This window comes from Macaca fascicularis, chromosome 20 (assembly GCF_037993035.2).
Source record: "Macaca fascicularis isolate 582-1 chromosome 20, T2T-MFA8v1.1".
Classification (NCBI taxonomy): domain Eukaryota; kingdom Metazoa; phylum Chordata; class Mammalia; order Primates; family Cercopithecidae; genus Macaca; species Macaca fascicularis.
Genome location: NC_088394.1, coordinates 79,019,246 through 79,040,653, shown reverse-complemented (window position 1 = coordinate 79,040,653; position 21,408 = coordinate 79,019,246). Strand labels below are relative to the sequence as shown.

At 43.0% G+C, this 21,408-nt stretch overlaps 1 protein-coding gene across 3 annotated transcripts in view; it reads right to left on the bottom strand.

Moving 5' to 3' along the window:
* The window catches only part of CDH13 (cadherin 13), a 1,164,779-nt gene that overhangs the window by 634,002 nt on the left and 509,369 nt on the right, over positions 1-21,408 (bottom strand). The window contains exon 1 of one of the 3 annotated variants that reach the window (XM_045381798.2): positions 1,264-1,462. The exons of the other annotated variants lie outside the window; for them this stretch is intronic. Coding sequence (XP_045237733.1) covers positions 1,264-1,308 — 45 coding nt within the window. The 5' untranslated portion in view covers positions 1,309-1,462. Of the gene's footprint in view, positions 1-1,263; positions 1,463-21,408 lie in introns of those variants that run through there. 3 annotated transcript variants of the gene reach the window in all.

Below are 21,408 nucleotides of genomic sequence, written 5' to 3'. Positions count from 1 at the left end.
GAATTATTAATATATATGTAGTAATGAAGGCCCTGAGAATAAACAGTGTTATTTAGGAAAAGTGAGCAAAGTAAAGAAAGAAGACTGCTGAGAAGAAACCCCAAAAAAGCCCAGCATTCAACGACTCCAGGTCCCAAGGACCACCCTACTGCCCTTCCTGGCTACCGTGGGCCCAGTGCTGCTCCTGGGGCAAGAGCCAGAAGCCAGGCACACTGCTCAGTGACTCCAGCAAGCCTACGACCCAGCTGGGCACCTTCCTGGCCATGGAGCAGCTGCAGCAGCAGGCAGGGTCTGAGTGAACCGTGGATCTCTATGATGTGGCTCTACTGCAGTCCCAGGCCTGTGGCCTTATGACCCCAACGCTGGAGCAGTATATCTACCTCCACGACTTTCTGAACAGCGTGCCGGCAGATGGGCTGCTCTGAGCCAGCACTGGTCACTGTTCAGTGTCAGACCAGGAGAGGTCTGTGCCGTGCTGGACAGGGACAGCCAGCTCTGGCAAGTCCACGTGGGCCTGGGCTCCCTGGAAGGGCAGCCTCCACTGGGCCCTGTGCTGTGAAGGGGTAGAATTACCGAATAAAGACACGTGGTCAGGTGCGAAAAAGAAAAACAGGAAAAGAAATATGGACTCACTGCACAGCACAGTGCGGTGAGAAGAAACAACATTCAGAGAGGCAGCAGGGGTGGGGAGGGAGCAGGAAACAATCTTGTTGAAGCAGAAAGCAAAGAGTATGAAGAAAGAGAAACTTTTCTTTAAAAATAAGATGAGGCCGGGCGCGGTGGCTCAAGCCTGTAATCCCAGCACTTTGGGAGGCCGAGACGGGCGGATCATGAGGTCAGGAGATCGAGACCATCCTGGCTAATACGGTGAAACCCCGTCTCTACTAAAAAATACAAAAAACTAGCCGGGCGAAGTGGCGGGTGCCTGTAGTCCCAGCTACTCGGGAGCCTGAGGCAGGAGAATGGCGTGAACCCGAGAGGAGGAGCTTGCAGTGAGCTGAGATCCGGCCACTGCACTCCAGCCTGGGTGACAGAGCAAGACTCCGTCTCAAAAAAAAAAAAAAAAAAAAAATAAGATGAGAGGTGAAGGCGAGGGATTGCCTCTGACCTTGTTTTCCCCGGGGGACTGGGAGTACCTGGATTTGGGAAGGGACTTTTCTTGATCTTATCCCCAGAATTTACCTAGCTCAGTGCCTGGGACAGGGAACCCACTTCCTAAAAGTTTGACCCAAAGAAAATGAAACAATAAAAGGTATATGATACCTGGAATGAGTCCATGGCATGCATTGGTTGTGGACTGCTGGTCATCCTTTCTAGAACAATCTGAGGAAGGTTCGAGGACACATTTCTTTTTCCTTTCTTTTTTTTTTTTTTTTTTTTTGAGATGGAGTCTCGCTCTGTCACCCAGGCTGGAGTGCAGTGGCGTGATCTTGACTGACTACAACATCTTCCTCCCGGGTTTAAGCTACTCTCCTGCCTCTGCCTCCTGAGTAGCTGAGACTACAGGCATGTACCACCATGCCCAGCTAATTTTTTTTTTTTTTTTTTTTGTATTTCTAGTAGAGACAGAGTTTCACTGTGTTAGCCAGGATGGTCGCGATCTGCCCACCTTGGCCTCCTAAAGTGCTGAGATTACAGGTGTGAGCCATTGCGCCCGGCCGGATACATTTCTTTACTGCTTAGGCAACGTGGTATTTTCCTGCTACGTCCTTTTGCGTTTCCATAAAAAGAAAGCTCTAGTTCCCTTAAATGATGTGACACAGTTTTCACAATCAACTGCATTTAGACTTTAAAATGCAATTAAAATATAACTATAATGTAAATTGGGTTAGCCTGAAGATGTTTCCAAAATCTCTCTGCCTCATCCAATTGACCAAGATGAGAACTGATTCCAGATGACAGCATCTGTAATCTCTTAGAGCCACCCATTCCCTGCCCAAAGGGTAGGCACATGGTTTACTACCTGGCTCCTGTTCCTTGAAGGAGAACAACCAAATGATAGCAGGGGTTTTTTATCTGTAGTCATCTCACTGGTTGATTTGAATCCCAATACCGTTAATTAGATGGACTGTGTGGCAATTAGCTATTAAAAAGTAATTTAAATAAGAATCAAAATTAATCTAAAAAGTCAATTCTGTGACAATCGATGGAACCAGGATCAGATAATAAGAATCCTGACTGAGAACAGCATTTTGAAACTACAGTGGCCTGACGTCACTGGAGTTCTGGCATCTACTGCCCTTGATTTGGAAAACATGATAAGAAAAAGAAAAGGAGAATTCCATCTTATTAACTATGACACCCTTGTTCGAATTTTAGAAAATTGCTCCTTTGAAGAGCGCTGTGGGGAAAAAAAGCAGACCTTATTTTTGTCTTCAGTGTCAGAAGGAGTGCCTCTGCTGCCTTCTGGATCAGAGAGATGAGCCTATCTACCTGATGGCATGCCTCTGAATTAGTATAAATATATTATGGCCATAAAAACATCTGTGCTGAATGAATAAGGAATAAAGGAGCATAGGATTTATGGAAGGAGACTGGGGGAGGCTCCTTCAGCAAAAACGAATGCTGTCAAAGCCTCGTTTCATGTCATCAAGGCACAGAAGTCAAGCCCTGGCAGCAGGTGAGTAAAACTTGATGTAGTCCTATTAGGGGCTTGTTAGCTGCCCATGTTGCCTTTTATCTGGAGGCTTTGAAAACATAAACCTTTGTGCAACAACCACAACAAAATCAATTTTCTCCAACTTAAAAGAGCACCCTTCATCAGCTTGGACACACAGGCAATCACTCCCCTAAAGGAAATGCTTTGTACCTTAAGAGTACATGTCGCCTTTGTAGATGGGATGTGTATCTTAGAGGGCCACGGATATGGCACAATGCTAGGATTAGACTCTTGAAAGGAAAATGCTTTGCTTGTACTGGTTAGAGATGCATGTATGATGGAACTATGGAGTGAATCATCATCAGACAGACTCCATTAATACCCAGGCTTTTAAAGAACCAGTGGCGCTTAACAAAGAGAGATGAAAAGACGTTGCCATGTTGATGTGAGCTGATGCATTATGGTGTGTACTGATTCAACTCAAGGAGTTTGGTTATTCTTTAATTTATAACCACGCTATGTTCAAAGCACAAACAGAGCCACTTTGTACTGAAGAAGCTTTAGTATTGGGGTTCCCCTAGCCTGGAGTGCTCACTGCTCCCAGCTAATTCCTCCCCAGCCTTCAGACCCACACCAGATGCTCTTCTTCATAGCTGTAGCCCCCAGTCTCAACCTTGGCTGCATGTGGACTCACCTGGGGAACTCTAAGCCATGCTGATGACCAGGTCCACCCCAGAGATTCCAGGGTCACTGGCAATGGGGGTGCATCTGGGGTGTGTCTTGCGCATTGTCGCTTTCGGAAGCTCACATGATTCTGAAATGCAGCCAAAGTTTGAGAACTGTTTGTGGCATTGTGTGTTTACCTGATGTACTGCCTAGACTTGACCACACTGTATTTATATCATCTGTGTGCATTTTAGTCTTCCTCACTCCTTTGAGGTCTCTTGATCCCTGTCCTCATCTCACCCCCATCCCTGCTTTCTATCTCTTCCATATCTAGCGTAGGACAGGGTACACAATAGGCCCCCAATGCATCCATTTTAAAGTTTTTAAGTTGTAAGGACTAGAGTTGCCTACCGTACAGATCTAACTTGTTTGACTTTAGCTATATGCACTGTTGAGGGAAAAGAGCAGGAGGAGAGCTGGAGGGAGAGTCACCCAGAGAGAGGACAACAGACCAAAAGATGGACCAAGAAAGGCAGAGATCCTTTATTTTCTCCATTGTCCTTTGCCCCTTTCAAATCAGACCTTGGCCTTCACTGCCCCAGAGAAACAAAAGACATTAATTCTTGGCCTTTCAACCTCCAAAGGCACAGGTCCAGACAATTTAAGGGCCATTTAACGGACTTTCAAGGATAATTTTGACACCATGCAATTTTTGCTTTACAATGCTGACTCTAGAACATGACTCTTCTACCTCCATCCAGGCCTGCACTTGAAATGTCTCTCCCCTCTGTCCTTTCCTTATATAATCTGTTGCTGTCCAGTATTTCTCAGGGAAGACCTACTTGTCTTTGCCAAATTTGGTTGCTTTCAAAGCTTGCTCCTTGAAATTAGCATTCTCTAACAGTAAATGAAATATATTTGACGGTTCCCACATAAGTGGTTTTTTCCTTCCAATATAACTTAATGTCTGAATATCTTATTTTCCAAATGAGAATTAAATAATGAAATAATTGACTTAGTTTTATTTTTCAGAGGAGATTTTTTTTCCTAAACCATAAAATTTTAATTGGCCGACTTTATATCTGTACATGTAGTTCAAAATTTCAAGAATCGCTTTCAATATGAGAGCTTTAAAGATTTTTGCTATAGAAAAACCAATTGAAATAACATCATTTAACATTTACTTGCAGGCAGGTGTTACAGAAAATATAGAACACACCTGGGGCCAAAAATCTTCATCTTTTAAAGGCAAATGATACATAGTTTAATGTTAGTTCTTTGCTGGCAGGAACTGTATCTAATTAATTTTTTTTTTTCATCCTGGCATGGTACTTGAGAGTTGGTTAGTCAATGTTTTATCAGTCAGCTTAGGCTACATTCTGCTGCAGTAACACTATAGCCTTCTTACCTTAGTGAATAACACTAGCAAAAGATACATTTTTTTCTTTTTCTCAGATGGAGTCTTGCTCTGTCACCAAGTTGGAGTGCAGTGGTGGGATCTTGGCTCACTGCAACCTTCCCCTCCTGGATTCAAGCAATTCTCCTGCCTCAGCCTCTGGAGTAACTGGGACTACAGGTGTGTGTCACCAAACCCCGCTAATTTTTTTTTTTTTTTTTTGTATATTTAGTAGAGACAGGGTTTCACCATGTTGGCCTAGATGGTCTTGATCTCCTGACCTTGTGATCCCCCAGCCTCAGACTCCCAAAGTGCTGGGATTACAGGCGTGAGCCACTGCACTTGGCCAAAAGAAACATTTTTTTTTTTTTGAGATGGAGTCTCGCTCTGTCGCCCAGGCTGGAGTGCAATGGCACAATCTTGGCCCACTGCAAGTTCTGTCTCCCAGGTTCACGCCATTCTCCTGCCTCAGCCTCCCCAGCAGCTGGTACCACAGACACCTGCCACCACGCCTGGCTAATTTTTTTGTATTTTCAGTAGAGATGGGGTTTCACCATGTTAACCAGGATGGTCTTGATCTCCTGACCTCATGATCTGCCCTCCTCAGCCTCCCAAAGTGCTGGGATCACAAGTGTGAGCTACTGCCACCAGTCGGCAAGAAACATTTTTATCTCATGTGACAGGTTCATTACGGTTCAGTTTCAACTCTGTTTCAGGCTAAAGAAGCAGCTCTCCCTTAGGGTAAGCTGGTGTCATGGCAAACGACGAAGGTGGCGGAACCATAGCATGGTCTTTAAAGCTCCGATTTCTCAATGGAACATGTGACTATGACTCACACGCCACAGGCTGAAGCAAGTCACACGGTCAAGCCCGACATCAACAGGACAGGGCTCTCTGAAGAGCGGCCAGGCAGAAAGAAGGAATACGTATTTTTGAACGACACCATTGTTTACAGTCTTAGTTGAGTGAACAAGCTTCCTTTGTTGCACTGAACTTCATTCTTCCCTACTCTTGCCCATGTCTCACCCCTTGAATTGCTCTTAATTTCTAAATATAAAATAACTATAATGGCCATTGTATTAGTTTCCCAGGCCTACCACAAAAAACTAAAATGCCACAAAGTGAGTGGCTTAAACAGACACTTCTTGCCTCATGGTTTTGGAAGTCAGAAGTCTGAGATCAAGGTGATGGCAAGGTTGGTTCCTTCTGAGCCTCCGAGGGAGAATCTGTTGTATGTTGGTCTTATAGGACTGAAACCGCCTTTGCAAAATCATGACTGAGACAGTGAAAACGGTCCAACCTAAGTGACTCCATCTTGCCTCTAACCTGCAAACTGTCCCTGTTCATTCCCGGGCATAGGCTGAACTAACTTTGGGAGGAACTTAGTTTATAGTTTAAAACAAAGGCAATAACAACCTTTTCCCAAAACAAACCTCCTTCTTGCCTGGGGATTAGATTACTAACATTAGCCACTAGATTAGAAATTATGGTTTAGGAGTCATGTAGCTGGAGGCTGTAAGATACTAACGCTCCCTAAACTGCTCCTAAGATCAGTGTTTGAGGTGGTGTGCAGACCCTGCATTTGATGGATCAGTTGGCCCCACCCAGATAGAGACACTGGCCCATCTGATCTTATGACCCCCAACTCAGGAACTGATTCAGCTCAAGAACATGACACCCCATGATTTCATCTCCGACCCAACCAATCAGCACGCCCTGACTCACTGTCCCTCCCCTCCCGCCAAATTATCTTTAAAAACTCTGATCCTGGCAGGGCAAAGTGGCTCACGCCTGTAATCCCAGCACTTTGGGAGGCCGAGGTGGGCAGATCATGAGGTCAGGAGATCGAGACCATCTTGGCTAACACGGTGAAATCCCATCTCTACTAAAAAAATACAAAAAATTAGGCGGGCATGGTGGCGGGTGCCTGTAGGCCCAGCTACTTGGGAGGCTGAGGCAGGAGAATGGCGTGAACCCCGGAGGCAGAGCTTGCAGTGAGCCGAGATTGCACCACTGCACTCCAGCCTGGTGACAGAGCAAGACTCCATCTCAAAAACAAAACAAAACAAAACAAAAACAAAAACAAAAACTCTGATCCCAAATGCACAGGGGAGTTGATTTGAATAATAATAAAACTCCAGTCTCCTGCACAGCTGGCTCTGCATGCATTACTCTTTCCCTATCTCAATTCCCCTGTCTTGAGAAGCCAACTCTGTGTAGGCAGCCGTAAGGTGAACCCACTAAGCAGTTACAGCTTTTGGTGGTTACTGTCGATTCTTGGCATTCCATGCTTTGTAGATGCATCATCCCAATCTCTGCTTTCCTGCTCACGTAGTGTTCTCTCTCTGTGGGAGTGTGTGTGTCCACATTTTTTCTTTCTCTAAGGACACCAGTCATACTGGATTAGAGGCCCAATCTACATCATTCAGTATAACCCCATCTTAATTATATCTGCAACAACCCTGCTTCCAAGGAAAGCCATATTCTGAGGGACCAGAGATTAGGACTTCCACACATGGATTTTGGGGGACGCAATTCAAACCGGAACAACCACATATCGTGTTTGTCCAAAACAGTCCTGCTTTTGCCTATAGTCCTGGTGATATAATTGCTAAGGTTTCCTCTTTTACTGTGAGACCAGCCCCAGATTAGATGACCAATTAAATGGCTGCCTTAAAAATAAAACATGGCCATTATGAAGAAGTCAAATAAATATAGAAATACTTTAAGTAGAAAAAAAATGTAAAGGAATTACTTTTAAGTACCAGTCCATTTTAAATCCTACTGTCAACATTTTGGTGAATACACACGATTTTTAAATAAAACTAGAACAATGCTATAATATTGTTTTATAACCTATATTTTCCCTTAAAAATATATTTGTGCATTTTTCTATATGTTTAAAAAATTATTTGAGAACATGATTTTTAATGACTGCATAATAGTCTATCACATCCACCTTATTATTTAATTAATGACTCCCTTATTGTGATCATTTAGGTGGTTTTCAAGAGAGCACTAGTTCAGAGCCATTTTGGCATGTAAGACAGCAAACAGCAATTTTAGAAAGACATGGTGAGAATTTGCCAGTTTTGAGTACGTATTTCACAGCAATTTAATCACAAATGGTATTTCTCATGTACAGAGACTTAAAGCTCTTTTTTTTCCCTCTAATTTTCCTTAGGAAGGACAGGATTTTCAAAAGTCAAAGGTTATAGACTAAACCCTAAATCTTCTTCTTCTTCTTCTTTTTTTATCTTGCAAAAAGCTACTTAGTGATTTTCTTTCTTTCTTTCTTTCGTTTTTGACAAAGTTTTGCTCTTGTTGCCCAGGCTACAGTGCAATGACGCCATCTCGGCTCACTGCAACCTCACCTCCCAGGTTCAAGTGATTCTCCTGCCTTAGCCTCCCGAGTAGCTGGGATTACAGGCATGCGCCACCATGCCCGGCTAAATTTGTACTTTTAGTAGAGACAGTTTCACCATGTTGGTCAGGCTGGTTGTGAACTCCTGACCTCAGGTGATCCGCTTGCCTCTGCCTCCGAACGTGCTGGGATTACAGGCATGAGCCACTGCGCCTGGCCTATCACTGCACCTGGCTTACTGACTTTATTTCTAATAGACTAAGTAGTTGGGCTTTTATTTTTTTTTAAAGCTATCCTTGAAAAATAAGTGACTGATTCTTTGCAACATATCAACACCTCTTAGCAAATAGTCTTTAGAACTTCTTGTCCAAATCCACCTCCTTTTAGGGGTTGGGTTATTCTGGGTTTGTTATTAACTGGGTTAGAATAACTAGTTTCCAGGTTTAGCCAATGATGGCTATCTTCCCACGGGTACACCTCACAGGGGCATATTCCCTGCTGGAGGGAGCAGTGACTGGCTGAGTTGGTTGCAAACGATGGGAAGAGGGGCACAGAGAGGACAGAAGCAGCAGCACAAAGATGTTGATTCATTAGGTGTGAGGTCCAGTCTAGAAATCTCCATTAAAGCATGCCAGCAAATTCTAATGCAGTTAGTGTCGCACACGTTTGTCATGAAGCATATTGTATCTCCACTGTACAATTATGTGTCTGTCTCTCTGATGGGCCTTCGAGTTTCCTACAGGGATATTCCGTGCCTTGCTCATCTTTCTAAGCATCTGGAATGAAGTAGTACCTGATTAGTATCTGGGCAAGGGCAACTAAGGGTAGTAAGGTTGAGTGGTATGGGAATAGGATTGATTTCACCTTATTTCAAGCAAAATATACACATGTACTATATGCTTGTCACCATGTTTGGCATAAAGATGAACAATACATGATCACAATGCATTGGGAATGTCAAAAAAAAAAAAAGATGGGATATATAATCTTCAGGGACAGAGGCAGATAATAAAGACTGCTATACACATCTAAGTACTACAGTGACAGAATGTATGATATAATGGAAATGGTTAAGGGGAAGGGGCAGTCATGCAGGTTGTTCACTGCACAAAACACTTGGGAAGAGAAGGTTGAAATCCAGCCCAAGCTTTCCTCATCAAGCATCTGTCCTGTTTTGGAAATTTGTCTTACAGAAATGGGAACTTTTGTCTAATTGCTAAGAGTTGCTTACTATATAAGCATATAGTAAGTAAGATTTTTTTTAAAAAGTAGAGTAAGTAAGATAAAAGAAGCTCTATAAGGACAGATATCTGAACAGGACTTGGAGACAGCTTCCCAGAGGAAGTAATTTCTAAGCTGAGACCTGGATCAACAAGACACAGGCAGGTGCAAATCAGTCATATGTATCAGTCAGTATTTGAGTGTGGAGTTGAAGGTGAAAATGATGTCAGTAGAGAAGCAAAGGATCTTATGGGGAGCAGCATAAGAAAACACCAGAATTTGAGATGTGCAGAAGCATGTATTGAGGACAGAGATAATGATAGCAAGGGAGAGAAAAGTGGGTAGGCATAGGTAGATATAGACATAGATTAGGCATAGGCATAGACGTGAGACAGAGAGAGAGAGAATTAGGGATGTAATTATTATTACTTTTCTTCTGTTTGCTTAAGTGACTTACAATTTTAGAAGATTGCTGTCATTGCTATATGGAGATTGGATTGGAGGGTGCAAGCATCAACATAAGGGGACTGATTTGAAAGTTACAAAGTCCAGCAAGAGAAGATGGTGGCTTGACTCAGGGTGAAGTAAACAGAGGTGAAGCTCACAAACCTCTCTTATCTCACCTTCATCTACAGAGGCAAAAAGCAGTCTTACAGGTGAATGTGGAAGAGGTTTGGGAAAGGGAAGCAAACGCATCAAGTGGAGGGAGCAGTCTTTGAAATAAGAAGATACAATCTCACGTCGCTGCTTGTAATCAGTGGAGTGCTGCTAACTGTTTAACAGTCAATTCTCTGGGAAGAAGAACAAATGACCTGATTTGTTATATTTGTTTGTTTCTGTGGTGTAAGTATTCCCATCATTGCATACTTCAAGCTACCAACAAGACATCGCTGAATACAGAGTTTGAAAGAGATATGTACCGCTGGTGCAAGGTGCCATGAGCCAGCCCCAGCAACCCACTGCTTCCAATGCTTTGATGTCTCTAGGATGTCATGAAGAGCTTTTGAGAAATTGCTATTGATGATAGGGCTTTTAGAAACCAGCGTATAACTTCCTTTCTTCATTATTCCCACTGTTTTGAATGTTTAGTGATATACACAAAAATATTATCATAATTTCAGTAGACAAAGAATACGATATGGGGGTATCCTACCTAACATGTACCTAGCACATAACAGGTTTCCATGAATTACCTGTGGAATTGAATTGAATTCTACCATATCCCCTCTCAGTTCCTGCTCATTTGAATCTCTAGTTTTCTCATGGTTTGGATCCTATCATGGACCCAATGAATAAATAATATTAAATACTTCAGTTTAAAGTTAATATCTCCTCATGAGATGTCATTGCCGTGTCTTTCTCATTATAAGCTTCCTTATGCTTCCTGATCAAATGAGTACAAATGTGTATTCTCTGCTTTGTTTAATGGAATAGCCTTAGAGCAGGGAGACAGTCTCACCACCTTGGTTTCCACCTCTGAGGTCATTAGCATGATTTATTATGAAGCTACAGGAAATTAGTTGCTGAATATTTCAATACAGAGAAGAAATAATGTAATTCCATCGTTACCATAGAACTACTGTATCTTGGAGTAACGTGTAGCCATAGTAACAAGATAACGACATATTTCTTAAATGTTTCACTATGATTCTACACTTCATGCACATTCAAGTACAGTCAATTCTTGTTATTTATAATTGAATTAATTTTCTGATACATTTGGGGTCTACTCTTAAACAGTGGTTTTCAATTACCTTAATTTAAGATGATGAGTGTAATAAGATTTTATTTAGGCTACTATTGTTAGAATGAGGATAGAATTCCTTTTTTTGTATAAAAAGGAGCTGAAAGGGGTCTTTAAAAATGAGTAAATATTTTTGAACGAGCTAAATAGTGTCTTTGAGGATAAATATTAGGAGTATAAGGATAAATCTGTCTCTGCATCTTCAAAAGTGCCATTCATACTTGCCCACTAAAACTCCTACGTACAAAGATATTAACTGTATTAGATATCATAATAATAACAATAACACCATACTGCAATAGTTAATATGGTGTGAGAGTTTACCATGTGCTGGAATACTCTCAAAGATTTCTTATTCAATCCTCTGGAAAAATCTTATGAGGCAGACACTATTATTACCTCCACTGTGCGGGTGCAGAAAACGAGACACAGGGGCATTACATACCTTGACCAAGGTCATCTGGCTGGTGAGTGGCAGGGCTGGGATTTGAACCCTTGCAGTCTGACTCCACAGACATGATTTTACCCACTTCTCCTACTGCCCTCTTAGTTCTCCCAGCAAATCACGGAGGGATAAGCTTACATGGTGCCATACATATTGTCTCAGCCCTTGTGCCTATCGTTGTCTCTCTGGCCCCTGAAACAGCAATGCCTCAGGCTGGGCACAGTGGCTCACAGCTGTAATCCCAGCACTTTGGAAGGCCAAGGCTGGCAGATCACTTGAGGTCAGGAGTTCAGGATCAGCCTGGCCAACATGGTGAAACCCAGTGTCTACTAAAAATACAAAAATTAGTTGGGCGTGGTGGCACACGCCTGTAATCCCAGCTACTCAGGAGGCTGAGACAGGAGAAGCAATCGCTTGAACGTGGAAGGCAGAAGTTGCATTAAGCCATCATTGTACCGCTGCACTCCAGCCTGGGCAACAGAGCGAGACTCCATCTCAAAACCAAAAACAGTAATGCCTCAATGAGCCACCACAGCCTGTTGGCTCCTGACCTTCATGCTAATTCCACTGAATTTGTAGTTACAGCTTCTGTTGGTGTCAGGGTGCTATGCTCATAGCCAGAGACCAAGATGAATGAGGTGAGGTCTTTGCTCCCTGTGACCTCAGAGACCAGTAGGAAGAAGATATTCAGGTGGAGAAACAAAAGCCCTCTAGGGGAATGTGCAGCACCTAGGGGTGGAGTGTAAGAGGGTTGGGAATGCAAAGGAATGAGTTGTCCCTTTTCCATGAGGAAGTCAAGAAAAGCCCCCTCTGACTCTGGAATTGTCCCGAAGAAAAAGGACTTCAAGTAAGGCAAATGTTCATGATGGATGTCGGGAGAATCACAAATAACACAGGATGGCAGTGATAAGATAGTTGTGGAAGGAGGAGGTGGCAGGGGCTGTGGCTGCAGGATAAGGAGCTAGTTCAGAAATGACTTGAAGGTCACACAGAGAAGCTTGGAATTTAAGTCATAGGGAGCCCTGAGGAATGTTGAGATTTACTTTTTTTTAAAGTCACAGACAGGAGTTGCAAGGATGCAGGCAGGAAGTAGAGGCAAAGGGGCACAGTTAGAAGAGGACTGCAAGAATCTAAGCAAAGTCAGGCCTCACACAGACCTTCAGAGGAAAGAGTGGAGGGAAACAGGTGGATGTGGAAAACAGAAGACGGAACAATCCAACTTTAACATGTGGTTGACTACAGTGGGTGATGTCTGACCATCACCCTCAGTTTCTGTAGCATCTGACCTCTCCACACATCTCAAAAATCATCTTACACTATGCTGTCTCTCCACCTTTGGAGTTCAGCCTCCATGGCCTTTTTTTTTTTTTTAGATAGAGTCTCACTCTGTTGCCTAGGCTGGAGTACAGTGATGTAATCTTATCTTTCTGTAGCCTCCACCTCTCGAATTCAAGCAATTATCCTGCCTTAGCCTACAGAGTAGCTGGGATTACAAGTGTGTGCCACTACACCAGGCCAATTTTTGTATTTTTAGTAGAGACAGGGTTTCACCATGTTGACCAGGCTAATCTCAAACTCCTGACCTCAAGTGATCTGTCTGCCTTGGCCTCCCAAAGTGCTGGAATTACAGGTGTGAGCCACCACACTTGGCCCCCTCCATGGCTTTTTTTAAAAGAATACTTAGAATATACCATTTTTTTGAAATATCTATGGCCTATTTTCTCCTTTGATAACCGAACTCCAATTGTGTTTAAACTATCAGTATTTCCAACTAAATCTTACTTTTCCAGCTCCTGCTGCAGTTAGGGATGCCTGTGGAATAGGATTCCAGTTAATGTGACATACACAGATACCTGCTCAAAGTTTCTGGAAAACGTTTTGCTTTCTTGAAATAGAACAAACCAAAATGGACATATATAGTTAGCTTAAAACTTTCCCCTTACTCCTGCCCTAGCCTTAGATAGGATGGCCTGAGCTGCTGCAGCCAGCTTGCAACCATAAGAGAAGACCAAACAAATTGCAGAGATGCTGCACTGGTAAACTTTTGCCTACTTTTAGGTTTCTTGCTATGTGAGATAGGCAAACCCCCACATGGCATAAGCCAAGGTGATGGAGTTATCTAGACACATATGTCTAGATAACTATGTCTAGATAGTAGTCTTCAACTACCAGGGCCTCCACAGTTGCTGTCCCTCCACCTGAAATGTCCTTCCTCCCTCCCTCCCTCCCTCCCTCCCTCCCTCCCTCCCTTCCTTCTTTCCTTCCTTCCTTCCTTCCTTCCTTCCTTCCTTCCTTCCTTCCTTCCTCTCTTTCTTTTCTGTTTTCTTTTCTTTCTCCTCTCTCTCTTTTCCTTCCTTCCTTCCTCTCTTTTTTTTTTCCTTTTTTCTTTTCTTTTTTCTCTCTCTCTTTTCCTTCCTTCCTTCCTTCCCTTCCTTCCTCTCTTTCTTTTCTGTTTTCTTTTCTTTTTTCTCTCTCTCTCTTCCTTCCTTCCTTCCTTCTTTCCTTCCTTCCCTTCCTTCCTCTCTTTCTTTTCTGTTTTCTTTTCTTTCTCCTCTCTCTCTTTTCCTTCCTTCCTTCCTTCCTCTTTCTTTTCTGTTTTCTTTTCTTTTTTCTCTCTCTCTTTTCCTTCCTTCCTTCCCTTCCTTCCTCTCTTTCTTTTCTGTTTTCTTTTCTTTTTTCTCTCTCTCTTTTCCTTCCTTCCTTCCTTCCTTCCTTCCCTTCCTTCCCTCCCTCCTTTCTTCCTTTCTCTCTCTCTCTCTCTTTCTTTTTGACATAGTCTTGTTCTGTTGCCAAGGCTGGAGTGCAGTAGCACAATCTCAGCTCACTGTAACCTCTGCCTCTCGGGTTCAAGCAATTCTCCTGCCTAAGCCTCCTGAGTAGCTGGAATTACAGGTGCCTGCCACCACGTCTGGCTAATCTTTTGCATTTTTAGTAGAGACAGGGTTTCACCATGTTGGCCAGGTTGGTTTCGAACTCCTGACTTCAGGTAATCTACCCACCTTGGCCTCCCAAAGTGCTGGGATTACAGGGGTGAGCCACAGCGTCCGGCCGGAACATCCTTTCATTAGTTACAAATCTAGCTTCTTTTCATCCTTAGAGTCACAGTTTAAATGTGACATCCTCAGAGAGATCTCTGATCATTCTACCTAAAGGTGGCACCTTCTGCAGTAGAAGGTGAAAGATTCCAATGAGGGCAGAACACGTGCTGGTCTGCTAGCCCCCCTGTTCCTAAGGTCTTACAATGACAACTACCAGTAAGTATTGATTGACTGAGAGACTGAATGAGGAAGAGAACAAAGCCCAGCATGAATCAGAGGTCTGGAATAATTCCTTCAATCTATAGTATGGTCTTCAGGAAAAAAACGAAATGAGTGCAAAGGCAGAATGTCAAAGCTGGATCCTGAATGATGGCGCGTTTGTTTCCATTTGCAGAACTGGGTTGACATGGTCCTTGGTGTCTGTTGAACAATTAAGCCACTGCAAAAATAATGACTGCATTGTCATCGCTAATAATGACAACAGTCCTCATGACATGCCAAGAACACTTCCGGCATGGTGACTTTGTTTAAAAGCCCCTGGTCTTCAAAATTGCATAAGCTCTCTGTGGTAATTATTTTCTCCCTTTCATTAAGCTTGGCAGAGTCATAACTGTTGGGTTTCAAACAACAAATATTGAACTAAGTGCTGCTGCTGCCCAAGCCTCGATGATCAGCAGCCAGCAGGGGAGTTGGTGTCACCCCTGCTCTGAGTCTGTAAGCAACCAAGGTGGCATTGCAGCTCGTGGCACCCTGACAAACAGCTCATCACTGTAATTAAAGCCGAACTGGATATCCTCCGGCTTTAGGCTTCACATCCCTTCATGTAGACAAATAAATTGGAGGAGCAGCATATGGATGGAGACCAAAAAATTGAATATAATGTCCCTGTACTTGTATCAGCAAGGGCAAGGGGCAACATAGCCACGGCGTCTCCATTTGCAACATGGGCCATCTGTATCGTAAGCCCTGGGATGCTAACAAGGGTGAAATCGTGTTCCATCTGCTGTTCTCTGGAGGGCTCTTTGGTCTCCATTGACCGACCCTGTGCAGCCCAGGGAAAGGAGGCTCTGTAGCTGCTGTTTGTTAGGAGAGAAGCCCATTTCCATGAACGCCTTGCAAAAGAGGAGACTGTTCTTGAAACAGACACCTGGGTGGATGAAGTTTTCTGCTCACAGAATCTGGGATCCCGAGCCCAGGTGATGAGCTCATTCTGACAGCTGGACTCTTACGTGATTTTTCAGAAAAATTTAGCCCTGAGCAGGGAAACAATAGACAAATAGCTGGTCTCAATATATCTTTTTACCTTTTTGCCTTTGGCAGGATCTGGGCATAGTATAATCATCATACCTCCAGGAATAACTATTTATTTAGTCAAAAAAATATAGTGCATGTATTGTTCCGGGTTCTGAATGTAAAGTTGTTAACATTACCTTGTCTTGTGGTGATTATGTCTGAATTTATTGCTGATCACGTGTGCCCATGTCCTCAACTAGAACATAGAAATTGGCAGACAGGTAGAATGGACTACTGCTTTTTCTTTATTTTTTAAAATATTCTGCTTGGGCAAAGCTAATTCAAGTTAGCATCCTTTATAAATATAGTAGCCTAATGGTTAGGTGGTGTTCACTTATATGTAACTTCAACTATTTGGAAGAGTGTCAACTGCAAGAACAAAAGGTGCCTTGACTATCCAAATTAAGTACAAGCCTATGTCACTTCCTCATGGGAGAAACCTTCAGAATCACTTACCACTTTTATAGGCTGATCTTGCCCAGGTAGGGAGAAAAAGAAGGAAGAGGCACATTGACCAAGCACTAGCTGTGGGTCAAGTATGACCAATCAGGCGATTTCACTGTATCCTTCCCCAAACGTGGAATGTGAGTGTTACTAGCCTTATCTCATATAAGAAGAAACAGGACCCATGGGTTTTCAGTGTGATCTATCTGAGGGTTAAACAGCTGGTAGCCAGCAGAGCAGCAACCACCCACATTCTGTCTCATCTCACTATTTTGATTCTAGACCACAGGACTGGGACATGCCTGTGTATGAGTTTCCCAGCCGACATCAACTTCAAAGCAGCAAATTCCAAGGATTAGTTTATCTTAATAGAGTCAGGCAGAGGAACGGCAAAAATGAGTGGCAGGTGAGAAAACCTGGAAATGAAGGAGGAGACGAGGGAAGTTTCAAAAGCGCTCAAGAGGATGCAGAGCAGAATGGATAGAAGAGCAGAATGAAACACCCAGCAGGGGATCTTACAATCCCTACACTCATTCTTGTTCCCTGAGATTTTAACACAGTTGTTTTGATAGTCATAATGATAAATGCCACTTCTCCATTAATAAATGAGTATGTTAACTTTGATTTACTTTAAGATAAGGAACTATTGTTCCTTATTCAAGGATTTGAATCCAAGTAATTCACATTGTCAAAATATTTTTAGTTCAGTTACCTGTAATATTTATCTATAAGAAACTATTTTCTCCATGAAGGTAAATACAGGGAACTCACTCCTCAACACAAAATGTGCTGTATGTAATATGTTACATAATGAGTTTTATATGTATACGACTACATACTCATATATTACATTTAAATTTCTGAGACTTCCCTAAATATTTTTTCTTATACCAAATTGATCATTTTATCCATTTAATGGTACTTGATATATTGGATCAAATATATTCAATTTTATAATATGTAAAATATATCCAAGTTTAAAATATATCCAAGGAAAAACTATTTTTTATTCACGATAAAATTAATACCATTCATTCTGCCATTCTGCATTTAATATAGGGCTAAAGATGTGTCCAAGACATCCTGCCCTTAAACTTTGTTTTTTTGTTTTTGAGATGATGTTTCGCTCTTGTTGCCCAGGCTGGAGTGCAACGGCATGATCTTGGCTCACCGCAATCTCCGCCTCCCGGGTTCAAGCAATTTTCCTGCCTCAGCCTTCCTGAGTAGTTAGGATTACAGACATGTGCCACCATGCCCAGCTAATTTTGTATTTTTAGTAGGGACGGGGTTTCTTTATGTTGGTCAGGCTGGTCTTGAACTCCCGACCTCAGGTGATCTGCCTGCCTTGGCGTCCCAAAGGGCTGGGATTATAGGCGTGAGTCACCATGCCCGGCCCCTTAACTCTTTTATCACCTTGTAGAGAGACCACTGCAGTTGACCTTTTTTGACTATTCATTCAGTCAAAAAATATTCATTGAGATCCTAGTCCACCAGATATACCCCCTAGATGCTGAAGACAAAAGGGTGAATAAGAAAACTGAAATTCTGCTATCTTGGGGTTTGCTGCATAAGAGGGGAGAGAGATACTGCATAATCAATTGAACAAATACTTATTTAATCACCAGTGTGGTCAGTGCTCTGGAGAAGGACTAGATGGACGGCTACACATGAGGAAGGACTTGATTCAGTTTGGGGAATTGAGCAAAGCTTCACCGAGGAGGCAATATTCAAGCTCAGACCCGAGGGATGAGTAGGAGGCAGCTGGATGAAGAATGGCCCAGGTGGCCAGGCGTTGTGGCTCACACCTGTCATCTAAGCACTTTGGGAGGCCTAGGTGGGTGGATATCTGAGGTCAGGAGTTTGAGACCAGCCTGGTCAACATGGCAAAACCCCATCTCTACTAAAAGATACAAAACTTAGCCGGGTGTGTGGGCACACACCTGTAGTTCTAGCTACTCAGGAGGCTGAGACAGGAAAATGGCTGGAATCCAGAAGGCGGAGGCTGTGGTGAGCCGAGATTGCACCACTGCACTCTAGCTGGGTGATAGAATGAGACTCCATTAAAAAAAAAGAAAAAAAAAAAAAAAAAGGAATGGTTCAGGCACAGGGACAACTTGATGTAGAAATCATGCTCACCAGATAGCCCGTTTCGGTTGTATCAGTTCTCCCCAAAGGAAACAGTGGGTTATAGAGGTGGGACACTTGTACTGGTACATCCCCACTTTCTGGGGCTTTTCAGCCAGTGCTTTCCTGTTCAAAGGCTGGGTGGATCCCACAGTGCGCTCTGACACTGGAAGAGAGAGTGCATGGGGGAGTTGCTAGCTGAGCTCCTAAAGTCAAAGTACATATACACATGGAATACTATGCAGCCATAAAAAAGAATGAATTCATGTCCTTTGCAGGGACATGGATAAAGCTGGAAGCCATCATTCTCAGCAAACTAACACAGGAAAAGAAAACCAAATGCCGCATATTCTCACTTACAAGTGGGGGCTGAACAGTGACAACACATGGACACAGGGAGGGGAACATCACACCCCAGGCCTGTCAGGGGTTGGGAGCAAAAGGAGAGAGAGCATTAGGACAAATATCTAATGCACGCAGGGCTTAAAACCTAGATGATGTGTTGACAGGTGCAGCAAACCACCATGGTATATGTATACCTATGTAACAAACCTGCACGTTCTGCACATGTACCCCAGAACTTAAAGTAAAAACAAACAAACAAACAAAAAATCACCCTCTAAGAACACTGCTAACATAAATGAAAATATAAAGAATAAGATTAGTCTCAGTAGAAATGATCCTATAGAGATTGTGAACATGCTGACATCAATGACGTCGAGCTTATGCTGAGCCTCCTAAAAACCCTGGGACATCCCCAGTCTCAGGGCAGCCATTCCTAGGACAATGAAGGCTCAGAATACTGGGTGTAGGCAAAAGGGCACCAGAGTGAGGGGGCAGAGATTTATTAAGGACTGTTCCCATCTTTTGATCCCAGAAAAATCATTTTCCGTCTTATCCATAAAGTGAGGTATTTGGACCAGGCCACCTCCAGAGCCCCTCCAGCTTTAATATTCTCTGATCTCACTGAATCAGGAGAGGGAGAAGATATAAATGTTGATAAATATAAATACAACAAAAAAAGTATTCATAGCTTCAAGGTGGATTCCTCTGCAATAGGAAGGGAAATAGGAGATACTTCAGAGACTCTGGTTCATTGGGAACTTCAAATGAGAATGGATGTGAAAATTGTCTGTTTAGCAATTGTGCATCAATAGACCAAGATACCTGGTCATTTTTCATGTGGCAGACCTTCCTTTATCTGGGAAAAAATACATTGCTGGGTATTCTTGGTGCCTGAAACCTTGGGTCAGTCCATTCCCAGGAGGGAGAAACAAGGGTAAGAAACAAAAGTCATGAGGTGTTCTTCAATCATTCTATATCATGCCTCAAGATACATCAGATTGGCTGGGTGCACTGGCTCACACCTGTAATCCCAGCGCTTTGGGAGGCCCAGGTGGGTGTATCACCTGAGGTCAGGAGTTCGAGGCTAGCGTGGCCAACATAGCAAAACCCCTTCTCTATTAAAAGTACAAAAATTAGCCGGGCATGGTGGTGGGTGCCTGTAATTCCAGCTTCCCAGGAGGCTGAGACAGGAAAATTGCTTGAACTTGGGAGACGGAGGTTGCAGTGAGCTGAGATCACGCCGCTGCACTCCAGCCTGGGCAACAAGAGCACGACTCCATCTCAAAAAAAAAAAAAAAAAAAAAAAGATACATCAGATTACAAAGTGAACAGACCTATCCATGGGTCCCTTCAGAGGCAGTAGGTCCTGTGTTAGAAGCCCTGAAACTCAATGTTGGCCATAGCAACAGTCTGCCATACCATGTGTTGATGGAGGACATGAACAAGGTTTCTGAGACATTGGCAAGTGGAAAATCAATGAGCACAAGATGGTCATGTGTAGGTATAGGTATGATTAGTGTAGAGCTCCTCAAAGTGTAGGCCACAGAGCTGGGCTTGTCAGCAGCAGCAGGAGGCTTGTTGGAATGTTAACTGTTAGATGCCACCCCAGACCTATGGGATCCAAACTTCTGGGGGTACAGCCTGATGCTGTGTCTTCATGAATGTATATGCACTTTCAAAATAGAGAGGCAAAACCCTGGGATGTCTACAGTGGTTATCTCCAGTGGTGGGACTCAGGGATATTTATTTATTTATAGATGGAGTTTTGCTCTTGTTGCCCAGGCTGGAATGCAATGGCACAATCTTGGCTCACCACAAACTCCACCTCGTGGGTTCAAGCAATTCTCCTGCCTCAGCCTCCCGAGTAGTTGACATTACAGGCATGCGCCACCACGCCTGGCTAATTTTGTATTTTTAGTAGAGACGGGATTTCTCCATGTTGGTCAGGGTGGTCTCGAACTCCCGACCTCAGGTGATCTGCCCAGTCAGCCTCCCAAAGTGTTGGGAATACAGGCATGAGCCACTGTGCCTGGCTGGATATTTTTATATTATTATTCTTAAATGTGTATTTTTCTCTGAAGTTTCTACAATAAACACATATTACTCTTATAATAAGAAAAAAAAGTTATTTACAAAAGGAAAAAAACCAGATGTATTCCATGGCATGTTAGGAATGATTTCCAGATGCAAATAACAAAATAAAAGCACCACTTGTGAGATGAATTTCAAGTTGTCAAATAAATGAACTAAAAATTGAGCAACACAGAGCCTGTGAATTGCGTAAACTAATGCATAGCCAACATCAGCATTCCAATAAGAAATTACTAAGAAGAAATGTATTTAAAATGAATTTGAGGCTAGAAGGCCAACAGTGAACACAGCTGTTATACATTTCTGAGCTGGTAGAAAAAAATAAAATAAAAAATTTCAAATCCACAGCAAGGAACAACTAAAATAAAATCCCTAGGCACGGATCAGTCAGGAAGACACCAGGAAGAGATGTCTGACACGCTGATGTTCCCTCAAGCCTGTCACTGGTGCAAAATGAATCCATCCCTCCAAGAATAGCCCTCCACCTAACATATTTGCCCACCTCCATATAACATACAGCATGCAGGTGTATTCATTACCTCTGGGAAGAGTTCTCTTTTATTTCAAAGAGGAGCAGTACCAGCCTCACCACAGAGTGAACTATGGGGAGATGGATAAAACAGATCCTTCAGTTTTAC